Genomic DNA, 23,328 nt, shown 5'->3' with positions numbered 1-23,328 from the left:
GCTGGAGTGGAGGCGGTAGAGGCGGCGCGCGGAGAAGGGCACTCCCGGAGGTGGGGGGCGCGGAGTAAGGCCAGGCGGGCTGGGGTACCGGGCTGCGCCCGCCCCCCGTGGAACTGAGCCCCGATTTGTGCAAGAGGCGGCATCTCTTCTGGGAGCGCGAGGAGCGCGGCGGCGCACTGATGGGAGGGGACCACGGCGGTGACCTCAGGCGGCGCCCCACCCGCGGGCTCCTGACACCCGGCGGGGCCTGGGAGAGGCCAGGACGCTTCGAGGCGCCGGTCCCGGCTCTCCCAGCTCGGTGGGGGCGTTAGCGGAACCCCCCGCGGCCCCGCCGCCAAGAGCCTGGGTAGCGTGCGCCAGGCCCGGGCGCTGGCAGAAGGAGCCCTCCGCCGCCTTTAAATCCCGGGCGCCCGGGCCCCCCCACAGCCCCACCCCGCAGCGAGGCTCCGCCCCCTCATGCATATGCAGGTACGCGGGTGACGAATGGGCGAGCGAGCTGTCAGTCTCGTCCCGAACTTGTTGGCTGCGGGCGCCGGGAGCGCGGGCGCGCAGAGCCGAGGCCGGGAACCGCCGCAGCCGCCGCCGCCGCCGCCGCCGCCGCCGCCGCCACTGCCACTACTGCCGCCACCGGGAGGGAACCGGGTCCGGCCGGAGCGCGGCTGCCTGGGAGCCGAGAGCCACCGCCCCCGCGCGCCCGCCGCCCCCGCGCGCCTACCGCCCGGGTCCGCGCGGCGCCGCCTCGACCCCGCCCGCTGCCGCCGCCTCTGCTGCTGCCGCTGCCGCTGCCGCCGGCGCTCGGAGGGCGGGCAGCGGGCGCTGGGAGGCCGGGGCCGGGCGCGCAGGGGCGGCGGCGGCGGGCCGGCGGGCGGGGTCGAGGCGGCGATGCGGGCTTGGGGCCGGGGGCGCCTGCCCCGGCGGCTGCTGCTTCTGCTGGCGCTCTGCGTGCAGGTGAGCCGGGGGCGCGGACGGAACGCACCGGTTGCCCCTCGGGGCCGGCGGCACCGCCTGCAGCCGCCGCGGTTCGCAAGCCCTCGAGGCTGCGCGGCGCGCGGAGGGGTGGGGGCGGGGCGCCCCGGCTCGCGACCCCGGCCCGCGCCTCCCTGCGCTCTCGCTCTGCCTTATTTTTAGGCGGCACGGCCCATGGGCTATTTCGAGCTGCAGCTGAGCGCGCTGCGGAACGTGAACGGGGAGCTGCTGAGCGGCGCCTGCTGTGACGGCGACGGCCGGACGACGCGCGCGGGGGGCTGCGGTCACGACGAGTGCGACACGTACGTGCGCGTGTGCCTCAAGGAGTACCAGGCCAAGGTGACGCCCACGGGGCCCTGCAACTACGGCCACGGCGCCACGCCCGTGCTGGGCGGCAACTCTTTCTACCTGCCGCCGGCGGGCGCCGCGGGGGACCGGGCGCGGGCGCGGGCCCGGGCCGGCGGCGACCAGGACCCGGGCCTCGTCGTCATCCCCTTCCAGTTCGCCTGGCCGGTACGTGCGCCCCCACCCCCGTCCCTCGGGCTTCCCCTCCCTCGGCGCCCGGCCCCGCCGCGCCCGCCCCTGGGCCCCTCAGCCCCTCGGCCTCCCGGCACCTGCGGCGCTGGCCCGGCGTGCGAGCCGCGCGCACCCGGACCGGGCGGGGCGGGGCCGGCAGGGGGCGCCGCGCGTTGGGCAGACCCCGGGCGCCTGCTCCGTGGGGCCGGGTCCGCGCCCGGCCACGTGGGCGCGCGAGGGTCGCTGCGGGGGCGGGGTGGCCTGAGCCCGCGTGCGCGGCGGCGGCCCGCGGCGTGTGCCTGCGTCGCCCTGCGCGTGTCTGTCTGGGTGGGGAGGCCCCGCGAGGCGCCTCGGGCCGGGCAGGCCGCGGAGGCATGTGCGCCGCGCGTGCTGGGGCTGGTCTGGGGCAGGCCCCGGCGGAGCCGCCCGGGCCCGCGGCCAGCCTGCGCCCGCCCCGCTGTTTCCTGGATGCCCGGGGGTGGGGGTGGGGGTGCGGCTCCGGCGGGCACCCGGGGACCTAGGGCTCCCGGAGGGCCTAAGGCGCTTGTGTTGGTGGCAGCCTTTGCCGTTGCCCAGACCCCGGGAGGACTCAGCGGGGCTTGGGGCTGGGGTTCTCTGCCGGCCGTTTTCCATCCTTGGGTTTTGGTCCTGTTTGTCCTCTGCGGGAGGGGTGGGAGCCCGTGGCGCAGGAGCCCCGGGCCGGGGGATGGCGATAAAGATGTGGCCCAGCTGTGAGGGCTGTCCGGGCCATGGTGGGTGAGGGCTGGGACATGGGCGGCCGGCCAAGGCCTCCTGCTGCCTGAAGTGGCCTGAGCAGGCCTCGCTCTGGCCCTGGCCCTTCAGTTCTTTGTGCTGTGGGCGCCGGCCTGGGTGGGGCAGGAATGAGAGAGCACCCTGAAAAGTGGGACCTCCCTGTGCAGGACTGGGTCTTCGGCTGGCCCGGGCTCGTGAACAGGTGGTGGCCGGAGCAGGGTGCTGGGCTGTGACTGAATGACTGTGCCTCTGACCCGAGAGCTCTGATCGGACCAGCCAGTAGGAGGCAATGGCAGTAGATCCACCTGGTGCCCTGGTCTGAAGGAGACAAGGCGTGGAGACCCGGCGTCCTTTGCAGACCCCCCACCCCACCCCCCCGCGCTCTAAGCCCCCCGTTGGCATCTTTTCCTGAGTCTGGGCCGGGGCCCCACCTGCTCCCTCATCTCCCCCCTTTCTGATCTCTGGTCACAGCCCTGCCCCCACATGCTCGGCTGGCCTCTGGGGTCTCTCTTGACCCTGGGGCTGCAGGTGGGGGATGCGTCGCTGAGGAGGAAAAGGCAGGGGCAGGCCTGGGAGGCCCCGGGCGCTAGGATGAGCCCAGCCCCCTCGCCCCCGCAGCGGCGCGGCAGGCAGGTCTGAGCAGGGCCCGCAGCCTGTCATCTGCACTGGGGCCAGAGCCAGCAGGGTTCAAAATCGCTACCTGAGGATGTGTTTTCTGCTCGAGTTGGCAGCCGTGGGCGTGGGGGCAGGGAGGCCTTGGAGGAATGTGGCGGGCCACCGCGTGTCCCTCACGGCTCTCGGCCCCGCTGGCCGGCCCTGGGTGGAACGGGATGGGGCAGGCCCTGGCCTCCCCAGGCAGGAGTCTATAGTCGGGGTACCAGGTCTTGGACCAGCTCGCCTCCCTTCCTGCTGCTCCCAGCTTGGTCCCCCTGGGAGGGGTGGCTGGCCCACCCCCAGGCAGGGAGAGGGGTCTTGCGTTGGGGGGCCACGCCTGTCTCCCCTTCCCCGCCGGCAGTATAGCCTGGCTGCTGGGCATGTAGCCGGTGCGGTGATGCCAGCGCCCTGGTATTTCTGCTCGGCAGGCCGCAGCCCCGTGGCCACACTGCTTCTGCTTCGTGCAAGAGCAGCTCCATCCCAGGAGTTGGGCTGAGTTTGGAACCCCGAGTGCCCACTGGGGAGTCCGGCGAGGGCTGTGCCTTGCTGCCTGGGGCCCAAGGAGGGGGCTTTGGGGGAGAGGAGGGCTCCTGTCCCGGGGCTCTCGACTCTCAGATCCCCTGGCGAATGGGGTGTGGGGAGCCACCCTCTGCTCCCAGCCCAGGTCCCCTGAGGCAGGGGGACTGGGAGCCAGCCTGGGCTCTGCACTCTCTCCGCCCCTCCAGGGACCCTTCCCCCCATCCCCTGCCCCCCCCCCCGGCCTCTGCCAGTGCCCCAGGCCTGGCTGGTGAGGTGACCCTCTGCACCCTGATCTGGTCGCCTAGTCTGGGGTCCCCGTGCCATCTGTCATCTGTGGTTTCAGGTTGGTGTCAGACTCAGCTTTCTGGAGAGGGGTGGGTTCAGGGTCTTGGATGGGGGGCAGTGCAGCCTGGCATCTCTTCTGATGCCCTATACATCTCACGGCCCCCTGGGAGGCCTTTTGGCTCCGGTGCCTGGCCTGTAGCTAGTGGGGTGGAGGCTGTGCGCACACACGCACGCTCTACTGGGGCGTGGCAGGGGGCCACCGGGGCTTGTGGTGGATCCTGGTGGGGTGGGTTGATGGAGGTGTGTCTGGCACTGGGGGCCCTGCCTTGAGTGAGGGGAGCTGCTGCCCAGCTAGAGGCCAGCCCTGCCTGTCTGGCCCCCCGTCGTGGTACCCAGGACCCGGTTTCCAGGTGGAGCCCTCTCCCCGCGGGGGCCCAGTGGCTTCTAGCAGGTGACTGTGTGTGGTCGCAGGGAGAGGCAGCAGCCACTTGTGGACAGCAAAGCTGGAGTCGGGAGAACCCAGGTGGGCGTGGGCTTTGTCCTCTTGGAGGGGGGCCTGGAGCTGACCCCGTTCTGACAGTGCAGCCCCCCTGAGACCCTGGCGACCCACTTTCCCACTTGTGAAATGGTGCCAACACGTGGTCTTGCGAAAGGGGGCGGGGCTGCAGGGCTCATGCTCAGGGAAGCCCCCAGCCTCGCTTCCCGCCGGCTTAGTCCCCCCCCAGCTGCCCAGCAGGCTAGAGTCCCTTGAGGACTGGTGTGCTGAGGGTTGTGGGGGGGACTTTGGCTGGTGGGGGCAGGCTGCCCCAGGTGGGCCACTGGGGTGTGAGCACAGGGCCCAGCCTCACCGCATCCAGCTGCCAGGGGCTTAGCTGCCGCATGAGCCCTCGACCCACAGTGGGCCAGGCCAAGGTCGCCCTTGGTGCCATGAGGCTCCATCTTCTCCTTGCTCCCTGCCCCCGAGGAGCTGGGGCTGCCTTGGGGGCGTGGGGGCTGCCGTGCACCCTGACCCCTCCAGCCTTCCCAGGACCCCCTCTGTGCCCAGGGGCCCAGCGTCTCCCCACCCCGTGCCCTTTCAGCAGGGGCTTAGCAGGCTGCACCCGCCCTGTGCCCAGTCACGGGCCTGGTAGACCCAGGTCTAGGTCAGGGCTTTGGTCCTGGGGCAGTGGGTGGGCTCTGGGTGCCCTGGCCAAGGGTGGACCCTGGAGGGCTGCCTCAGCCAGTGGAGGGCTTGGGCCTGGCTCGGGGCTTTGTCCCTGAGCCTTGGGGGGGTCGGGAACAGGGCCGCAGCTTGGCCAGGAAGAGGCTGCTGAGGGAGCCAGGCTCCCGGGGGCACTCGGAGGTGGTGTCTGGGAGGGGCTGGGCCGATGCTGGATTTTGTGGTGGAGGCAAGCATCTCTCATTGTCAGGCCTGAGCACGGGTCTGTATCCCCAGGTGTGTCTGGTGGGACCGGCTTTGGCCTGGTCACAGGCTCTGCTGCCGTCCCCAGGGTGCGCACGATGGGGTGCTGGCACACCGAGGGCTGCCTGCCCACGGAGGGTGGGGTGCACCCAGGCCAGCCCTGGTGGGTTGCTGGTGTGGAGTGCGGGCCTCTGGGTTCCCTCGTGGGAGGGCTGTGGTCCACTCCTGCTATGGCCCTGGGACCCAGTGCCTTGTGGGGAGGTGCCCCCCCACACAGTGACAATGGAGGCAGAGCCCTGGGACTCTGCGAAGCTCGGGTTTCAGGAACTGTATCTGCGCCTAGAGCTCCTGGCGCTGTGGGGGAGCCCGGTCGCTGATGCAGGGCCCCTCGGGGGTGGGGGAAGCAGGTTGGTGCCTAGGGCCAGGGCAGGGGGTCCCTGGGCTGTGCTAGGCCTTTTCTGCCTGGGGTGCCCTGGGCCACGGGGTGCTGTGGGGTGTGCTCTGCCCTATGCCGTTTTCCTGTCTTTGCGCTGCTGTTTCCTCATCCCTTTCTGAGGTCAGACGAAGGGTTCGAACCCGGCCTCAGGGGTGGGCCGGAGAGGCTGGGCTGAGGGTCTGTGCGGTGGGTGAGGGGCAGGGTTTCTGGAAGAGGGGTGGCTGGGCCTTCAGGGATTAAGGCCAGCCGGCCGGATGGGTCTCTCGAGGTTGGCAGGCTGGTGGCCCAGGGAGCTTGGCCAGGGAGCTTCCTCTGCCTGCTCACCAGGGAAGCCGGCTCCGGCCCGGCGTGGCAGGGAGCCCTCCGAGGCCTCCAGGCCTGTCGCCTTTTCCTGTTCTGAAGAGGTGTGACAGAGCCCTGTCCTGGCTGGAGGCCCATGAGCAGCAGCCCTGGAGTGAGAGGTTGCCGTTTGCAGAGGAGAAACTGAGGCCGGGGTGGAGGGGGCGCCAGTGCCGCCGGCTCAGGTTCTCTCCAGGTGACTTCCTGCCGTCCAGGTGGAGGGAGCCCAGCTGGCGGGCGATGGGGCCCTTGGGGTGGGCGGGCAGGTGCGCGTCCCTGTGGGAGCAGGTAATCGGAGCCCTGGGCTTGGGCGAAGGCCGCGGTAATTCTACCCGGGAGGCTGGCATGGGGTTTCCTAGGAGCCGGGAGGAGCGCCCAGCTCCCAGAAGCCCAGGCGCAGGGAGGTGGGCTGTGGCAGCCCCGTGGGAGGGCACCCTGGGACATTCCTCCACCGGCCCTGCCGGCCGGCTGGAGCGCCATGGCCCCGTCCTCTTGGGCGCAGCCCCTGGTCAGCTCTTGCTCCCTTCCGGGCCTCCCTCATGGTCAGCTCTGCCAGGTGGCCGGGGTGGCTGCTGAAGCCCTGGTGGCTTCTGGTCTCATTTAGACTCAGCTAACGGCTGCCCGCTTTGCTCAGCACCAGAGTGGGCAAGGGTCTGACGGCCCCACACGTCTGACCCTGAGTCCTCTGTGCCCACAGCCCTGCTCTTCCAGCCCTGGGGCCCCGCCGCAGGGCCTTCTGCTTGGGATGTGTCCTGCTTTGCTCTGTGCAGCCTCAACCTAAGCAGCACCCTTCCCAAGGCCTGCCCTGACCCCCTATTAGACCGGTGGCTCCGTTCCCTTCCCCTGGAGCCCCTCTGACTCACCCATCCACACGGGCAGAGGCTCCAGTCCCCTGGAGCACAACTTGGTGCACCCTTGACGGGGGTGGGGGGGTGGAGAGAGGGGGTGGATGGATGGCGGATGGAGGGACGGATGATGGGTGGAGGGCGGGTGGGTGGGTGGGTGGATGATTGAACGAATGGAGTGGATGCAGCCTGTGGAGGTTCCAGGCACGGCAGCTGTCCCTGGGAGTGGGACCGGCCAGAGACAGGCTGGCTGAGGGCCTCATTCCAGGCAGAAAGGGGGAGCTGTGTGTGCAAAGGCTCAGGGCCAGGGTGGGCGTGTTGGGTGCTTGGGAGGAGGCGGGAGCCACAGGGAGCCCTGAGAGGGCTCTGAGCAGCAAGGAGGGTGGGGTGGGGCGGTGGACAGTGTCCCTGGAGCTCACGTGGCTGCAGGAAGCCTTTGGAGGAGATGGGCAGGCTGGACACTGGGCCCGCTGGCCTGGCAGGATTGGGCAGATGGGCTTCGGGGCCCCTGAAGAGGTGGGATTGAGAGCCTGGGGACAGCCCCACGGGGTGGTGAGGGTTCTAGAAGGATAGAGGGTGGCTCCTTGGGTGGGTGGGGGTCCTAGTGTGGCTACTCGTGTGTTTGGGGGTGTCGAGGAGCAGGTGTGGGTAGGCTGGGCTCAGGGCAGGGGCAGCGGGGTGGGCGGGGCTGCAGGAAGCTGAGGGTGGGCACCCGTGTCTGAGCCCTGAGGCTGCGTCGTTGGAGGGGCGGGAGGAGGAAGGGCAGTCGCAGGCGGGAGCTGGGACAAGGGGAGGGCTGTGCCGTGCTCGGGGTCCCATGGCTGTGCGCGCTTGGGCGCGGCAGGCTGCTCCTGGGGGCCGTGGGGCCAGGCCGGCCGGCCGGGCGGGGGCTGGGGTTTGGGCACTGGCAGGAGGCTGCAGGGGTGAGGGGTGGTTTTCCAGGCACAGCCAGATTGCAGGAGTGGAAGGGGGGTGCCGAGGGCGGGAGCAGCCTGCCCCCCACTCCCCCAGCGTGGTGCCCCTCAGGCAGGCCGCTGGCCAGCCTGAGGCCCCCGGGCCAGGGCGGAGCTGGACTGGTGGACGGCTGGTCTGAAGAGAGGGCGGGTGGTGTGGAGGGAGAGCTGCGGCAGCCCGGAACCGGGCAGGGGGCGCGAGGCGAGGGCTGAGCTGTGCTGCGGCGCGCGGTCGTCCTCACGGGGTGGTCACCCCGTTGTGCCCCGAGGGCCAGGTGGCCTGGGGCTGGGGCACGACCCCAGGCTAAGGCTGCCTCGGGCGGTCCCTGGGTCTCCGCTTTACCGCCGTCTGTGCGGACGGGGGCCCGTCTGCCGCACTTCCCGTTCTCGGGGGAGGAGGCCGGGGGGTCGCGGGTGGTCCGCTTTGCGGTGGGCCTGCTGCTTCTGGGGGGGCTGCACCAGGGGGCCTCACGGTGGGCGCCCCTCCGTCCCGCTGTCTCCGTGTGCCTGGCAGAGGACACTGAGTGGTGACGGGGCATCGTCTCAGACACGGGCTTGAGGTGGGTCGGTCGTCCTGTTCCCCACGGCGGCTCGGGCCCCAGTGCGGTGCCCAGGGGCCCCTGTCTGCAGCGCCTCTGGTCGTGCCTGCTGCTCTGTCTGGGTCATTCGTCCTCCTTCCTGTGCTGGCCCGAGCCTTTGTGCCACGGAGGGGCAGCGTCTCTCCTTCAGGGGGTCAGCTTGCGATTAGCTGAGGCGTGGCCCAGGACGGTGCCAGGCAGCTGAGGGCTGAGGGTGGGGGGCAGTGGGCCGGGGCTGGGCTATGGCCGTGTTGCGGCCGGCAGAGGGGACCTCAGGTACCTGACCAGCCCCTTCCCCGTGTCCACAGCGCTCCTTCACCCTCATTGTGGAGGCCTGGGACTGGGACAACGACACCACGCCTGATGGTGAGTCAGCCTGGCTGGGCGGGCCTGGGTGGGCTCTGTCTGGGGGCCTTCCCCAGGGCGCTGGGAGGCTGACCCCTCATTCACGGAGATGTGTGTAGCCAGGCTCCTGGTCCTTGGCCTGCTGGGGACGGCAGGAAAGCTGCCTCTATCCTGAGGTCTTGCGTGCTATCTCCCGCTTTGCCCTGCCTGCCAGGAAGCTCATCCACGTTGGTGGCTGTGCACACGCGCTGTCCTCCTCCCCCGCCTCAGCTTCACTGGTGCCGTTCTGCTGGGCACGCTTCTCCCTGAGCCATCACCAGCGTCCTGTAGCCCCTGCTGATGCCCAACCCTGAGCCTGTTTTGGGGGGCCGTGGCAGTGGAGCAGCGGGAGTCCCTGGCCGGTGTCCCTGCTGTGTGTCTTTCTGAGGCCTACCTGCCGGCAGGCCTGTGTGTGGGGGGGTGTCTGTGAAGGCCTGAGGTGTTCTGTGGCTGGATGGGGTGAGCACTGCGTGTGCAGCAGGAGCAGCAGGAGCAAAGGCCCTGAGGCAGGAGTGAGGACCACGTGTTTGGGGGCGCGGTGATGACGTCGGCAAGGCTGAGGTCAGGTCGTGGCAGCTCTGTGGGCTCATCTGAGGCTGCGGGGTCCTGGAGGCGGGACTGCTCAGGCTGCAGCGAGGCGGGCAGACTGCCAGGCCCGGGGGGAGGCTGTTAAGCGAATCCAGGTGCTGGTGGCGTGTGTGTGGACCAGGAGCAGCTGTGCGGCTGAGAAGGACTCTGGCCGCCCTAAAGGCGGAGGCGGGGTCTTGCTGACGAGCTGGACGTAGGGAGCGCGGGTAGGGGTGGCCCGAGCAGCTGCAGGGTGGAGAGGCCACATCCCAGGGACGGGCTGGAGCACAGGGCGCGTGGGCTGCGTTCGGGGCAGCATCAGACCGGGCTTGGGTCCCACAGGGGATGATGCCGTGGAGATGCAGAGGGCCCGGTTGGGGGCAGCGGTCAGTGGGGACTGGGTGGGCAGGCGACGGCCGCCTAGGGCATCGCCTAGGGCCACCGTGGAGGACACGGCGATGACACGGTGCGTGGCCGGGGCCTGGCGAGGAGAGGGCCAGCCTTCGTGTGCAGCTGGAGGGAGAGGGTGCAGCGGGAGTCTTAGCTTTCTGCTGCGGGATTTTCCAAACTGGTACAAACGCAGAGGGAAATGTACCAGGGACCCCACGTGGCCGTGGTTGCCACCTCAGGGCGCTGCCGCCCGCACGGCAGCTTGGTTTGCAGTGAGGCCCAGCCACTGGCTCGCTGGATCCACGCGTTCTCGGGGCCGAGGGGCCTGTTTTAAGATGGGGGCAGCAGCCAGCGGTGGGCTCACGGGGGAAGGGCCTCCGGGGGGGGCGGGGGGGACGCCCAGGCCGTGGTGGCGCCCAGGGCACAGGCGGGGCGGCCCCAGCCCAGCCCTCCTGTTCTGCATTTGGGGCGCCAGAGTCCCTGGCCAGGGTCCCCGCTGTCTTGGCTCTGGGGCCCTCCTTGCCCAGCCGGTCTGATGCTCTGGGGCTGCCGGCCGGGTGGTTTCCGGGCTGGGCTGCCTCCCCTGGGACGGGGCGGCCCTCGCTGACTCTGCTGCCTCCCCAAGAGGAGCTGCTGATCGAGCGGGTGTCGCACGCGGGCATGATCAACCCCGAGGACCGCTGGAAGAGCCTGCACTTCAGCGGCCACGTGGCGCACCTGGAGCTGAAGATCCGCGTGCGCTGCGACGAGAACTACTACAGCGCCACCTGCAACAAGTTCTGCCGGCCCCGCAACGACTTCTTTGGTCACTACACCTGCGACCAGTACGGCAACAAGGCCTGCATGGACGGCTGGATGGGCAAGGAATGCAAGGAAGGTGAGCCGGCCGCGGGGCCGCGGGCACCCAGCCCTTTCGCGGCCCGCCGGGCTGGGCGCAGCTGGCTGCAGCGGCGCGTCTCTGCTCCCTTTGTCCGCAGCTGTGTGTAAACAAGGATGCAACCTGCTGCACGGAGGGTGCGCGGTGCCCGGGGAGTGCCGGTGAGTGCCGGCCGCCGGCCCCTCTTCGCTCTCCGCGCGTGCTCGCTGCCTTGGCGGGAGCCGGCTAAGTGCCTGCTCTGCGCAGCCCCGGGCACCCGGTGGGGACAGCCCTTGAGGGTGGTGTGGCCAGGGCCGGGGAGGGTGGCCAGGGCCATTTTGCAGGAACACGGCTGAGGCGGTCTGGCGCACGAACGCCCAGGGCCGGGGTCTGCAGCACAGGAGCGCGGAGGGCTCGGTGGCTCGGGCTCCTGGGGGGACAGGGAGCGCCCGAGGGGCTGCAGCAGGGTTTGGAGCAGAGGCACGTGGAGCGGGAGGCCTCTGTGTGGGAGGAGCCAAGCAGAGGCCCCTCCCGCCCCCCCCCCCCCCCCGCTGCCCCGTGGGGATCCGGGATGGGGGGGTGCATGCTGCCAGGGTCCCTGGGAGGGGAGAGGGGGCTGCGTGCTGCGGGGTCTCGGAGCGGCTTCGACTTGGTGGGGATCAGGGCGGACCCCGAGTCTTCCGTGTTCTGTGCCACTGAGCGGTGGAGCCGCCGGGACGGGGGCAGAGTGGAGGTGAAGGGGAGGTGGTCTCTGCCTTGGCGGCTTTGTGGGGAGGGCCCTGCGGCGTTCAGGCAGTGCTGCCGCCCGGGCAGAGGCAGAGGTGAGATCGTGGAGCCAGCTGTGGTCTCCCCGCGGGGGAAGCCGGGTAGTGACGAGGAGGAGCTGGCAGGGGTCACTGCCGGGAGTCGGAGGGAACCAAGGGGTGACACAGGGTCGGCCCGAGAGCAAGGGGTCCCGCAGCAGGGGGAGGCCATTGGAGACCTGGGGCGGGTATCATTGCCAGCTTGGGCAGGGTCGGGCTTGAGGGGAGCCCTTCTGCCCGGTGGGAGAGCGGAGAGCAGGTGCGTGGAGCAGCTGGGGCGCGGGGCCAGGGGCTTGGGTGGTGAGGGCTCAGCACAGGGTGTTTCTACAGTGTGGGTGCTGGGGGTGCCTGAGGATGGCCTGGGAGGCGGGGCTGGGGACGAGGTGATGCTGAGGGCAGGCCCTCTGGAGGGGCCTGTGAGTTGGCTGGGGCAGCAGGTGCGGTGAGCGGGCCTCTGTCCCAGGCCTGGTGTGCCCCGTCCCAGGACCCCCTCTGGGGGCGGGTCCGCTTTCTGTGCGTTTCTCAGTTGAGGGCAGACACCCACGGAGGGGAAGTTTATGGAAGGGCCGGGCCTGGGAGCTGGCGGGCGTGGGAGTCAGGAAGGGAGGGCGCGGACCCCCTGCTTGTCCTGTGGTGGCTTTGGCCTGGGCGGTGGCACGTGGGACAGACCCGCCGGTCCAGGGCAGGGAGGCAAGGCGGGCCGCCCAGGGAAGGGTGGGGCTGGGCCTTCGCCCACCCAGCCGCTGGCCCTGCCAGGCTCCAGAGGAGATGAGTGGGTCTCTAAGTGGTGTGGAGACGGGGCGGGGGAGGGCAGCTGGGGCCCGGCCCAGGTGGGTCCACGTCTGGGGGGGGCAGGCCCCTCTGGGAGCTGCATTCTGGGCAGGAGAGCTGGGTGTGGGACTGCTCCCTTCCCCTGAGCCCTGCCCCCAGCCTGTGGGGTGGGCATGACCCTGGCAGACAGGTCCGCGGGTCCTGAGCGAGGCGGGGCTGGGTCCCCACCCCACGCACCCTGGCCCGGCCCCAAGCGGTGCAGGTTGGGTCCTGCCGGGGCTCTGGGTGGCCAGTGACCCTGCAGCTGGGTGGCGGGCGGGTGGGAGAGGCCCGTTGGCGCATCCTCCACCGTCCGTGTGGGCTGTGCAGGAAGATGGGGCGGGGGCGGGACGCCCAGGGACAGAGGCCGTAGGTGAGCCCCCCCTCCTTGGCCTCCCCCCTGGCCCCGTGGGTGAGGCCCAGCTGCTGCCTGGGCTCAGGGCTCAGGTTACAGCGCAGGACAACCCCCCACCCCCACCGGATGCCGCGGAGATGGCGGTGCCTTCCTGCCGCCTCCTCCCTGCGCCTCTGGAGCCGCAGGCCAGGAAAGCTGGGGAGGTTGGGCCTGGAGAGGGCTGCCCCACCCAGGGCTGGGAACAGACTCTCGGGACCCTCGCGCTCCCTGGCGGGTGGCCTGTCACAGCCCCGCCTCGGCCACGGTCTCCCCACGTCGCCTGCAAGGCGGATCCTGCGTGGAGACATGTAGCCCGCACCCTGTGTGTCGGGGCCTGGACGGCGGAGCCCCGTCCCACAGCCTTGGTTTCCCCTGTCCTGCACCCGCCCAGCTGGCCACTGTCCCTCCTGGGTGCCGTGGACCTGGGGGCAGCCCAGGAAAGGCCGTGCCTCTTCTCCTTTACAAGAATAATCTCCGCGTGGGGGTGGGGGGGGGCGCAGACACCCCTCCTTCCCTTGGGACCTCTGAATTCCAGGGCGGGTCCTAGGGGTCCGGGGACCTGGGCATTCGCTGCAGGGTGCCCGGCTTCCCCCTCGCAGGGCAGGGCCCGGGCAGGCGGAGGTCCAGGCCCGGAGGGCTGGCCACGCCTGCGGTGGGCCTGCGCTGATGGCCCGCCTCCTGAAGGACTTCCCGGCTAGGACGCCAGCCCGCCTAGGGTCATGGCCTGGGAGCCAAGAGGTCTCTCGGGCTCTTTGCCAGGGAGCGGGTGACTCCTGCTGGATCAGGAGATCCCTGAATCGGGTCTTTCGCAGCCTGTGGGCCTCAGTGTCCTATCTGCGGACACGCCCTGGGTGGGCCTGGTGGCAAGAGAAGCTACTGCCTTTGGATCGCAGGTGAGGCTGCGCTGTGCCCAGGGCTGGCAGTCCCCCCCCTCCAGGCCCTGCTGCCCCCTGGGCCCTGGCAGCACCTGGCCTGTGTGGCACTCTCACCCCTGGGGTCCCAGCAGGGCCTGCCTTTCCTGCGTCTGCCCCTGGGGCCCTGCCCAGGTTGAGTCCCAAAATAGCTCTGGAAGGAGTGACTGGACAGCTGCGGCCAACCACGCGAGGCCAGCGCCCGGGAAGTGCCCGTGACCCACGCCTGGCCCGGGGCCTGCTCCAGTTCAAAGGCTGAGGCCGCCAGCCCGCAGGTGGCCCACGTGACTCAGCGCACGTGTCCCCAAGCCACTCTAGGAGTGGCCACAGCTCCTGGGGCCCCGCGCTCACCCAGGGGCCCTCGTGTCCCTGCTCTGGGCGTCACGCCCCTCGGCCTCCCCCAGGTGCAGCTACGGCTGGCAGGGGAGATTCTGTGACGAGTGCGTCCCGTACCCGGGCTGCGTGCACGGCAGCTGTGTGGAGCCCTGGCAATGCAACTGCGAGACCAACTGGGGCGGCCTGCTCTGCAACAAAGGTGCAGGGTGGGCGGCAGGGCGGCTGGGGGGCCCCTGTGGGCGGCTCCAGGCAAGTGGGGAGCGAGGGGCGCGGCCTGCCCCCTGAGCGCCCACTCCTGCCCCCAGACTTGAACTACTGCGGCAGCCACCACCCCTGTACCCACGGCGGGACATGCATCAACGCAGAGCCCGACCAGTACCGCTGTGTCTGCCCGGACGGCTACTCGGGCAGGAACTGCGAGCGGGGTACGTCGGGGCAGGGCGTCTGGCAGGGCGGGCTTCTCTCTGGCCTTTGTGTGGTGGGCACTGCCTACCCACCTCCGGGCCCTGGGGGATGGGAAGGGAGGCCTGGGCCTCCACACCCACCCTTCTGGTTCCAACACAGCTGAGCACGCCTGCGCCTCCAACCCGTGTGCCAATGGGGGCTCCTGCCACGAGGTGCCCTCGGGCTTTGAATGCCACTGCCCGGCGGGCTGGAGCGGGCCCACCTGTGCACTTGGTGAGTGCCCACTGCAGTGCGTTGGGGGGGGCTCCGGCGGGTGGGGGGGTGGACAGCGTGCTGGGGTTGGGGGTGGAGTGGCCGAGTCCCTGCCTGTGGCTGTGGGCCTAGTGGTCGGGGGAGGGTGACAGAAAGACCCCGGTGTGTCCCCTCCTTCCTGCACAGACTCCCGGCCTCTCAGGGCCCCACTGCCCCTCCGTGTGCGACCCACCCCCACCTTCACCCCCCACATCCCTCCCTCTGACCCTCTGCAGACATTGACGAGTGCGCCTCCAGTCCCTGTGCAGCGGGGGGCACCTGCGTGGACCAGGTGGACGGCTTCGAGTGCATCTGTCCTGAGCAGTGGGTGGGGGCCACCTGCCAGCTGGGTAAGGGCCCCCAGAGGTGGGGGGGGTGTGTGTGCATGGACTGCGCTGTGCATGCTGCTGGCGCTGCTGGGCTGCGGGCTCCAGGGCTGGCGGGGCAGGCGGGGCCTGGGCCCAGCACGCCCCTTGTCTCGTTCACAGACGCCAATGAGTGTGAAGGGAAGCCGTGCCTTAATGCTTTTTCTTGCAAAAACCTGATTGGTGGCTATTACTGTGATTGCATCCCGGGCTGGAAGGGCATCAACTGCCACATCAGTCAGTATGGGTGGGCGGGCGGGCAGCAGGCGGGCAGGGCTGGGGGCGATGGAGGGCGCCCTGTGACCCGCTCCTCTGCCCGCAGACGTCAATGACTGTCGGGGGCAGTGTCAGCATGGCGGCACCTGCAAGGTGAGGTGGGACCAGCCACCGTCGTGCACCCGTGGGAGGGGCCTCGGGGCTGGAGGTGCCCGCGGGGCTCATGCAGGAGGCTCACCCCCCCTCCTGCCCCTTGCCGCCCACCCAGGACCTGGTGAATGGCTACCAGTGCGTGTGCCCACGGGGTTTCGGTGGCCGGCACTGTGAGCGGGAACTGGACGAGTGCGCCAGCAGTCCCTGCCACGGCGGCTTCTGCCAAGACCTGGTTGACGGTTTCCGCTGCCACTGCCCCCAGGGCTTCTCCGGGCCGCTCTGTGAGGTGAGGCCTGCGGACGCGCTGCCTGCGCTCTGGGCCCCAGTGGCTGCCCAGGAGGGGCCACGGTGGGTGTTGGCCCCGCAGTGTCCCGGGCTCAGGGTTAGATCCAGAGTCCCAGCTCCCTGGCTGGGCAGGGGCCGTGGGGGGTGCAGGGTCTCTGCTTGTCCTGACCCGTCCCTTCTAGGAGTGGGTGGGAGCCCTGGCTGGCCAGCTGGCTGCCCCCTCAGCAGGCTTCCTGAGGTCCAGGGTAGAGGCCCTAACTCTCCAGGCCACGGAGCCTGGTGGCTGTGCTCTGGGAAGGACCCACAGACTGGGCTCAGGGTAGCCCTGGGGGTTGGGGAGGGGGCCAGGAGCTGGCCTTCCTGCCCTGAAGCTGAGGGTGGCAGGAGGGGCCCTGCAGGTGTGTCCGTGCAGCCGAGGGGCCTGGACGGTCTTGGCTGGGCAGCCCTAGCGCTCTGGCTGCAGAGGCTGGGGCCCACAAGCTGGATGGGGCCTGGACCTTGGTGATTCCTTGACTGGACACCAGGTCTGACTCGTCCCCCCTTCTCAGTGGCCCTTGTGGATGCCCCGTGCCCCGCAGGTGGACATCGACTTCTGTGAGCCAAGCCCCTGCCAGCATGGTGCCCCTTGCTACAACCTGGAGGGCGACTATTACTGTGCGTGCCCTGAGCACGTGAGCGGCAAGAACTGCTCTGAGCTGCGTGAGCCTTGCCCAGGCGGGGCCTGCAGAGGTGGGTGCGGTGTGGGTGTGGCCTGCAGAGTGGGTGTGTTGTGGGCGGGGCCTGCAGAGGTGGGTGTGGTGTGGGCGGGGCCTGCAGAGTGGGTGCCTTATGGGCGGGGCCGCAGAGGTGGGTGGGGTGCGGGTGTGCTGGCAGACGTGGGTGTGGCCTGCAGGGGGTGGGGCCTGGAGACAGGTGGGCAGGGTGTAGGTGAGGTCTCTAGGGGTGGGCGGGGCCTGCGGGGGTGGAGGCGGAGCGGGCTGACTCCTCCCGTCTCTCTGGCAGTGGTCGACGGCTGCGGGTTGGAGCCCGGGACCCGGGTGGCCGGCGTGGCCCCCTCCAGCGTGTGTGGCCCCCACGGACACTGCGTCAGCCAGCCTGGGGGCAACTTTTCCTGTGTCTGTGACAGCGGCTTCACGGGCACCTACTGCCACGAGAGTGAGTGGCTGTGGCCCGAGGCCGGGCGGGGGCTGGGCGGCCGAGCCCCAGCTAACCCCCGCCTTCCGCAGACATTGACGACTGCCTGGGCCAGCCGTGCCGCAACGGGGGCACCTGCATCGACGAGGTGGATGCCTTCCGCTGCTTCTGCCCCAGCGGCTGGGAGGGCGAGCTCTGCGACACCAGTGAGTGGGTGGCACTGCCCTCCCTCGGGCCTTGGGCGCCCAGCGCCGGCGCACCTCGCCGCCCACCGGCCCCGGGGGGTGGCGGGCTCCGCTTGGCCTGTGTGTGTGGCAAGCCCCCCCACTCCCCCCCCCAGGCACCCGGCCTTCCCTCCTCGCCCACCTCCATCTCTTCCCGGCCCAGCTCTGGTGCCTCTTCCCCGGGAACCCCTCCCTGAGCGCCGGCGACCCCTCGCTGACCGGCGTCCTCGCCCCCAGATCCCAACGACTGCCTCCCCGATCCCTGCCACAGCCGCGGCCGCTGCTACGACCTGGTCAACGACTTCTACTGCGCGTGTGACGACGGCTGGAAGGGCAAGACCTGCCACTCGCGTGAGTGCCCGCCGGGCCCCCGCGCGGGGGGCTGCATGCCAGGACGCTGCCCGCTGCTGCGGGGCGTGCCCACTGAGCACCATGTACCTGCAGGTGAGTCCCAGTGTGACGCTTACACTTGCGGCAATGGGGGCACCTGCTATGACAGTGGCGACACCTTCCGCTGTGCCTGCCCCCCCGGCTGGAGGGGCAGCACCTGCAACATCGGTGAGGAGCCCCCCCCGGCCCTGGCCACCCCTGTCTGGGGCAGAGGCGTGTGGGGACCCCCGTCTCCCCAGAGCTGGGTGAAAAATCCTTTCTCCCCCCCCCAGCCAAGAACAGCAGCTGCCTGCCCAATCCCTGCGTGAACGGGGGCACCTGTGTGGGCAGCGGGGACTCTTTCTCCTGCATCTGCCGGGACGGCTGGGAGGGCCGAACCTGCACACACAGTGAGCTCGCGCTGTGGGAGGGAGGCTTGGGGGGTGGGGCCCCACTCCTTTCCACCCCGCCCCCCAGGCCTGCCCCCCCTGGACTCTGCCCTGTGGACCTGCCCTCTGCACGTGTCCCCCCGAGCCCAGGCAAACCCCAAGATGCTGGCCCACCTCTGACGGAGCCTAGGCTGCCCAACCTTGGTCTCTCCCGTGCATTCTGGCCTCTGCTCACCACCTGCCAGCCCCTCACCCTGCAGCCCAGCCTCCTGTGCAGCCTCCCAGGGCCACCCAGCCCCCCAACCTGGTCCCAGGGGACTGGCGTAGGGCGGTGTCCACAGGTACCCCAGATGGGCACAGGGGTGCCGGGCAGGTGGCTGCCGTGCCCATCGTCCCCTTTTCTCTCGTGCAGATACCAACGACTGCAATCCTCTGCCTTGGTGAGTGCCAGCCCTGGAGGCGAGCCAACGGGGGGTCAGCCTGCTTTGGGGCCTCTGTGACACCTGCCGTCTCTCCTGCAGCTACAACGGTGGCGTCTGCGTGGATGGTGTCAACTGGTTCCGCTGCGAGTGTGCGCCCGGCTTCGCGGGTCCCGACTGCCGCATCAGTGAGGGGCCAGGGGCACCGAGCGGGTGGGGCGGTGGGACCCCAGCCCTGGGGGCTGCTCCTGGCCGGGCCCAGGCGCCTGGAGCCAGGGGCGGTGACGTCCACGCACGCTGGAGGATGGTGTAGCCACGGCCGAGTCCAGCCAGACTCTGAGCCGCAGCTCTCCCTGCCTGTGCCCTGCTGGTGGCACCGCAGCAGCTGGGGTTGCCCCACAAGGGCTGGGGTGTTGGTGCCTGTGGCCCAGACTGGCCGGGGGGCTGCTGCCTCCTGTTGGCGGGGCCTCCCTGCTGTCCTGAGCCACCTCCTCGCTGCCCACTGAGCTGGCCGTCTCTCCCGCAGACATTGACGAGTGCCAGTCTTCGCCTTGTGCCTACGGGGCCACATGTGTGGATGAGATCAACGGCTACCGTTGCAGCTGCCCGCCCGGCCGGGCCGGCCCGCGGTGCCAGGAGGGTAGGTGTGGGACCCCAGGGTGCGGCCGTGCTTTGTGGGGGCCTGGCCCCCGCCACTGACCCCCCCCACCTCTCTGCCCCGCAGTGATGGTGTTCGGGAGGTCTTGCTGGTCGCAGGGTGTGCCCTTCCCACACGGGAGCTCCTGGGTGGAGGATTGCAACAGCTGCCGCTGCCTGGATGGCCGCCGGGACTGCAGCAAGGTGTGGTGGCGAGGCCGCTCCGTCTGGCCCTGCCCGTCTCCCCAGCCCCCGCCCACAGCCCTGCCTGCGCCTGACGTCGCAGTGTCCCTGGCTTGGGGTCCCCCCCGCCGTCCGTCTTTGATCTCGCTGGGCATCCTGGGGGGTGCTGGGGGAGGGGCTCTGCTGGGTGCCCTGGGAGGCGGGCCCCTGGGTACAGCCAGGCCTTCCTGGTGCAGTTGGGAAACTGAGGCGCGACCTGGCTCCGGCCTCAGAGCCCTGGGCCCTGCCTGGCTGTTCTCAGGGCCGCCCCTGCTCTGGTGGGGTCCTTCCAGGGGCCGAGTGCACCCTGGCAGCTGGGGCGGGATCGCAGGCCTCGCTGACTGCGGCCGTGTTCTCCTCCCCTGGCGGTGCTCTCCACGTGCGTGTCCGGCCCAGGTGTGGTGTGGGAGGAAGCCTTGCCTGCTGGCCGGCCGGTCTGCTGCCCTGAACGCCCAGTGCCCGCCTGGGCAGCGGTGCCAGGAGAAGGCCCCAGGCCAATGCCTGCAGCCGCCCTGTGCGGCCTGGGGGGAGTGTGGCGCCGAGGAGGCCCTGCTGCCCAGCACCCCCTGCCGGCCGCGCTCCGGCCACCTGGACAACAACTGTGCTCGCCTCACTCTGCGCTTCAACCGCGACCAGGTGCCCCAGGTGAGCCCCCCGAGGGTCTGCAGAGCCCCAGCGCCGCGGGGGGTGCCCTTAGACGGCCCAAGACCCCGCTTGGCTGCGCAGCCGCCCGGCTGCAGTTCAACGCCTGTGCAGCGGTGGGGGTGGCTGCACCGTCACTCGTGGGGTCAGATGAGAAGGAGCGGTGAGCCCAGGAGAGGCTGTGCGTGGCCGGCCCGGGCCCAGGTGCCCATTCGTCCAGCTGTCCCAGGGCTGAAGGTGGCCGTGGGCTGCCCACCCTGGGCCCGTGGCCTTCCGGGGAGGCCAGGCCAGCCTGCAGCTCTTCAGCTAGCTCCTGCTCCTTCCAGCCTGAGCGCTGGAACCCAGGAGGGAGGGCTTCAAGACTGGGTGAGGCCGGCCCCCCAAGGCCCGGCAGCCCTGAGCGTGGCCGTGACCTGCGTCCCAGCAGGGGCGCTGTGGGAAGCCAGTTCCAGCCCTGGCCCCCACGTCCCTGCTCTCTGCCCGCAACGGGCTGTGCCCAGGGTGCCAGCTGAGGGGTGGGTACCCTTAGCTCCTTGGCCTCGAGGCCCTGCTCACATGTAGCCCCTCTCTGCCCAGGGCACCACCGTGGGTGCCATCTGCTCAGGGATCCGGGCTCTTCCAGCCACGCGGGCGGTGGCCCGGGACCGCTTGCTTGTGCTGCTCTGTGACCGGCCGTCCTCAGAGGCCAGCGCAGTGGAGGTGGCCTTGGTGAGTGGCGAGTGGGGGCCTTCCTCTTCCAGGGTCCCGCTCTGTAGGAGCTCCTGGGAGGGGCTGGGGCGAAGGGCCTGGGCCAGACTGGCCCTTAGGTACTGGGGCTCGTAGACGCAGGAGTCCCCTCGGGCGCAGCTCCGGGTGATGGGGCTGTGACATCTCCGTGCTCCCTGCTGGAGGCTGGTGGAGCCTGGCGGGACTAGAGGACAGGAGCGGGCAGGACACCCCTGCAGCTGAGGGGGCCAGTGCAAGCAGCGGGGACTCGGGGCAAGGGTCCCTGGAACTGTGGGAGGCAGCAGGTGGTGGGGTTCAGGGACTGTACCCAGACAGGGAAGGGGACTGGCCAAGGGCCGGGGGTGGACGGCGACAGGGTACAGCTGGGGGACCCCTCGAGGGCAGGGAGGGGGTGAGGAAAGCTCGGCCACTCTGGGCCAGGGGCTGGGCCATCGGGGTGGGGGGCCCTCAGATCCTGACTTGGGACCGTGGGGCTGAGCCGTGGGGCAGGTTGGGGCCTGGGTGCCGTGGCAAGGCCGGGGCCTGCTCTCTGGATGGGGGGTGGGGCCGTAGGTGGAAGCCTCGGTCTCCTGCAGCCTCGTCTGTGCCTTGTCCCCTACTTTGCCTGTGCCCCGGTGTTTGTGGCAGGAGGGTGCCGCGGGCTTAGGCTGCCCTGAGTTATGGGGTCTGGGCCTGGGTATCTGCGTGGGTCCTTGGCTGGGCGGGTGTCCTGCCCGAGTAGCTCTCAGATGTCAGTAGGTGGCACAGGGTCGGGGAGGCAGCGGTTGGGGGGACGCGGATGGGGAGGAGGGGGAGGGCAGAGCAGTTTTTCAGGGTGCTGGCAGGGTGCCAGCATTGGAGTAGCTGGGCCTGCACGGTGGCAGCAGGGGTGCTGCTGGGTCTACGGCGTCCCCGGGTCTCCTGGCACAGCCAGCCAGGGTCGGGAGCTTGCCTGGCAGGGACAGCCATCCCTGCCCCGGTGTCCGGGGGTCCGTGGGAGGCGCAGAGCAGGCCACCCCCGCTTCCCTACCAACTGCCCAGTGTGCAGGCAACCCCTCAGGGCCCCGCCTCCAACCCCCCAGTGAGCTCCCCCAGGTCCCCAGGCCCCTGGCGCTGCCCCAGTTCAGCCCAGCTCCCAGACTGCCGCCTCCTGGAGCTGCCGGCCTGGGGGGGACGCCTCGGCCTCTCCTGGGGCCGTGCTCCCAGCGGGGCGGTGTCGCGGGCGGCCTCTCAGCACTGTCCTCTGTCCCAGTCCTTCAGCCCGGCCCAGGACCTGCCCGACAGCAGCCTGATCCAGAGCGCAGCCCACGCCATCGTGGCCGCCATCACCCAGCGGGGCAACGGCTCGCTGCTGCTGGCCGTGAGCGAGGTCAGGGTGGAGACGGTCGTCATAGGCAGCTCGTCCACAGGTGAGCAGTCGGGGGCGGCGCCTCGGCCGTCGGGGCGTCGGCCGGGGGGCGGTCCAGCCTGCGGGACCCTGAACCGCCGGCCAGGGGAGGGGCCCCGGCCCCGGCGCCCTCCCCCTCGCTGCGGCCGGGGGCCGGAGGAGCGGGCGAGCCCGGCCCGGGGCGCTCACGGCACCCCCGCCCCAGGTCTGCTGGTGTCGGTGCTGTGCGGCGTGTTCAGCGTGCTGTGTCTGGCGTGCGTGGTCACCTGCGTGTGGTGGACCCGCAAGCGCAGGAAAGAGCGGGAGAGGAGCCGGCTGCCGCGGGAGGAGAGCGCCAACAACCAGTGGGCCCCGCTCAACCCCATCCGCAACCCCATCGAGCGGCCGGGCGGCCCGGGCGGCGGCCCCAAAGACGTGCTCTGCCCGTGCAAGAACTTCACGCCGCCCCCGCGCAGGGTGGGCGAGGCGCTGCCCGGGCCGGCGGGCGGCGGGGAGGACGAGGAGGACGAGGAGCCCGGCCGGGGCGAGGACGACGCCCCGGAGGCCGAGAAGTTCCTCGCGCGCAAACTCACCAAAGACCCCAGCTGCTCGCCCGGGAGGCCGGCCCGCTGGGCCCCGGGCCCCAAAGTGGACAACCGCGCTGTCCGGAGCATCAGCGCCGCGCGCCGTGCCGGCAAGGAGTAGGGCGACCCGGGAGCCCGCCCGGCGCCCCGGGACCCTCGCTGGGCGCCGGGCGCCACGCCCCCCCCCCCCACCGGACCACAGGAGGCCGAGGCCGTGTGCATAGTTTATTTTGTGTAAAAAAGCCCCACCCAAAGCAAAAAACAAATGTTTATTTTCTGTGTTTCTTTAACCTTGTATAAATTATTGGATGACAGGTGGGAAACAATGGAGTATTCTCAGATAGTTGCTATTTTTGTAACGTGTCTGTGTCGCACGCGCGTGTGGCCGAAGAGAGCAGGTGTGTCCGTGTTCGCACCGGATTGCTTATCGTCTGTCACCAGAGGTGGCGAACCATTTACAGACTCCTCCTTCATTCCTCACTCGGGGTTCTCGGTGGCCCCAGGCCGGAGAGCCCGTGGGACCCGTGGCTGTCGGTGGGACCACCTGTGGCTGGCAGTGGGACCCACGGCTCTCGGTGGGACCCGTGACATTCGGCGTGGCGCGTGGCTGTCGGTGGCACCTGTGGTTGCAGCGGGGCGTGAGGTCCTTGGTGGGCCCGAGGCCCGTGGACAGACCCTCGCCGGCCCGTCCCCTGCGGTCCGCCGTCCTCGCTTGCTCCCGCCCGGAACACCTGCCCCAGAGATCTCTCCACTGTGCTTTCAGAAGTGCCCTTCCTGGCTGCTCTGTTCCCCGGGACGGTGGCAGTATCGAAGCTTGTGACAAGTGCCTTCACACAGACTCTCCCCTCGCAACTGTCAGCGTCTGCCGTGGGCACCGAGCCGCTGCCCGCCTGCCGGCCCCGGCCACCCCTCCTCGTGAAAGTGCATTTTTGTAAATATGTACATATTAAATGAATCACTCTGTATATTTGATTTAATAACTTAAACGTTTTGGCCTCCCTGTTCTTTGGATGCTGTGACTTTGTTTCCTAGAGCTGGGCCGGGGACCGGGTGCCCGGGGGCTGGAGGGTGGACCGCGCGCCAGTGGCCAGATGGTTCTGCTGACCCTGGGGTCCCCACGGGCCGGGAACGCCTGTAGGGGAGGGTGACGTCTCTCAGCTACGAAGAGCTGGCAGGGCTCAGGGGACTGGGCCCATGGCACCCGAGGCTGTGAGTGGCTCTCGCGT

At 70.3% G+C, this 23,328-nt stretch overlaps 1 protein-coding gene across 3 annotated transcripts; it reads left to right on the top strand.

Moving 5' to 3' along the window:
• The first annotated feature begins 871 nt into the window (after positions 1-871).
• On the top strand, positions 872-23,088 carry JAG2 (jagged canonical Notch ligand 2). 3 transcript variants are annotated; one of them, XM_047795842.1, is made up of 26 exons: positions 872-948; positions 1,129-1,479; positions 8,555-8,612; positions 10,213-10,464; positions 10,565-10,625; positions 13,766-13,896; positions 14,003-14,122; positions 14,262-14,375; positions 14,630-14,743; positions 14,882-14,995; positions 15,081-15,127; positions 15,243-15,413; positions 15,991-16,141; positions 16,415-16,567; positions 16,639-16,752; positions 17,008-17,121; positions 17,215-17,328; positions 17,433-17,549; positions 17,941-17,968; positions 18,050-18,135; positions 18,474-18,587; positions 18,672-18,787; positions 19,202-19,450; positions 20,024-20,155; positions 21,405-21,561; positions 21,745-23,088. In XM_047795842.1, the coding sequence occupies exons 1-26, from the start codon at positions 883-885 to the stop codon at positions 22,221-22,223; spliced, it is 3,723 nt and encodes a 1,240-aa protein (XP_047651798.1). In that variant the 5' UTR covers positions 872-882; the 3' UTR covers positions 22,224-23,088. The 3 variants fall into 3 exon arrangements, with proteins under 3 accessions (XP_047651798.1, XP_047651799.1, XP_047651800.1); XM_047795843.1 differs by lacking the exon at positions 14,882-14,995; XM_047795844.1 differs by lacking the exon at positions 872-948 and having other exon boundaries at positions 1,250-1,268.
• The last annotated feature ends 240 nt before the right edge of the window (positions 23,089-23,328 follow it).

This window comes from Phacochoerus africanus, chromosome 9 (assembly GCF_016906955.1).
Source record: "Phacochoerus africanus isolate WHEZ1 chromosome 9, ROS_Pafr_v1, whole genome shotgun sequence".
Lineage (NCBI taxonomy): Eukaryota > Metazoa > Chordata > Mammalia > Artiodactyla > Suidae > Phacochoerus > Phacochoerus africanus.
The sequence above is the reverse complement of the archived record's forward strand: the minus strand, read 5'-3'. Positions and strand labels throughout refer to the sequence as shown.

Excerpts from the sequence above, each read along its gene's own strand:
- JAG2 (XM_047795842.1), top strand. The coding sequence starts at position 883 with ATGCGGGCTTGGGGCCGGGGGCGCCTGCCCCGGCGGCTGCTGCTTCTG. Across the intron at positions 14,996-15,080 it reads GGGCATCAACTGCCACATCA|ACGTCAATGACTGTCGGGGG; the intron begins GTCAGTATGGGT and ends CTCTGCCCGCAG. Across the intron at positions 18,588-18,671 it reads CGGCCCGCGGTGCCAGGAGG|TGATGGTGTTCGGGAGGTCT; the intron begins GTAGGTGTGGGA and ends TCTGCCCCGCAG.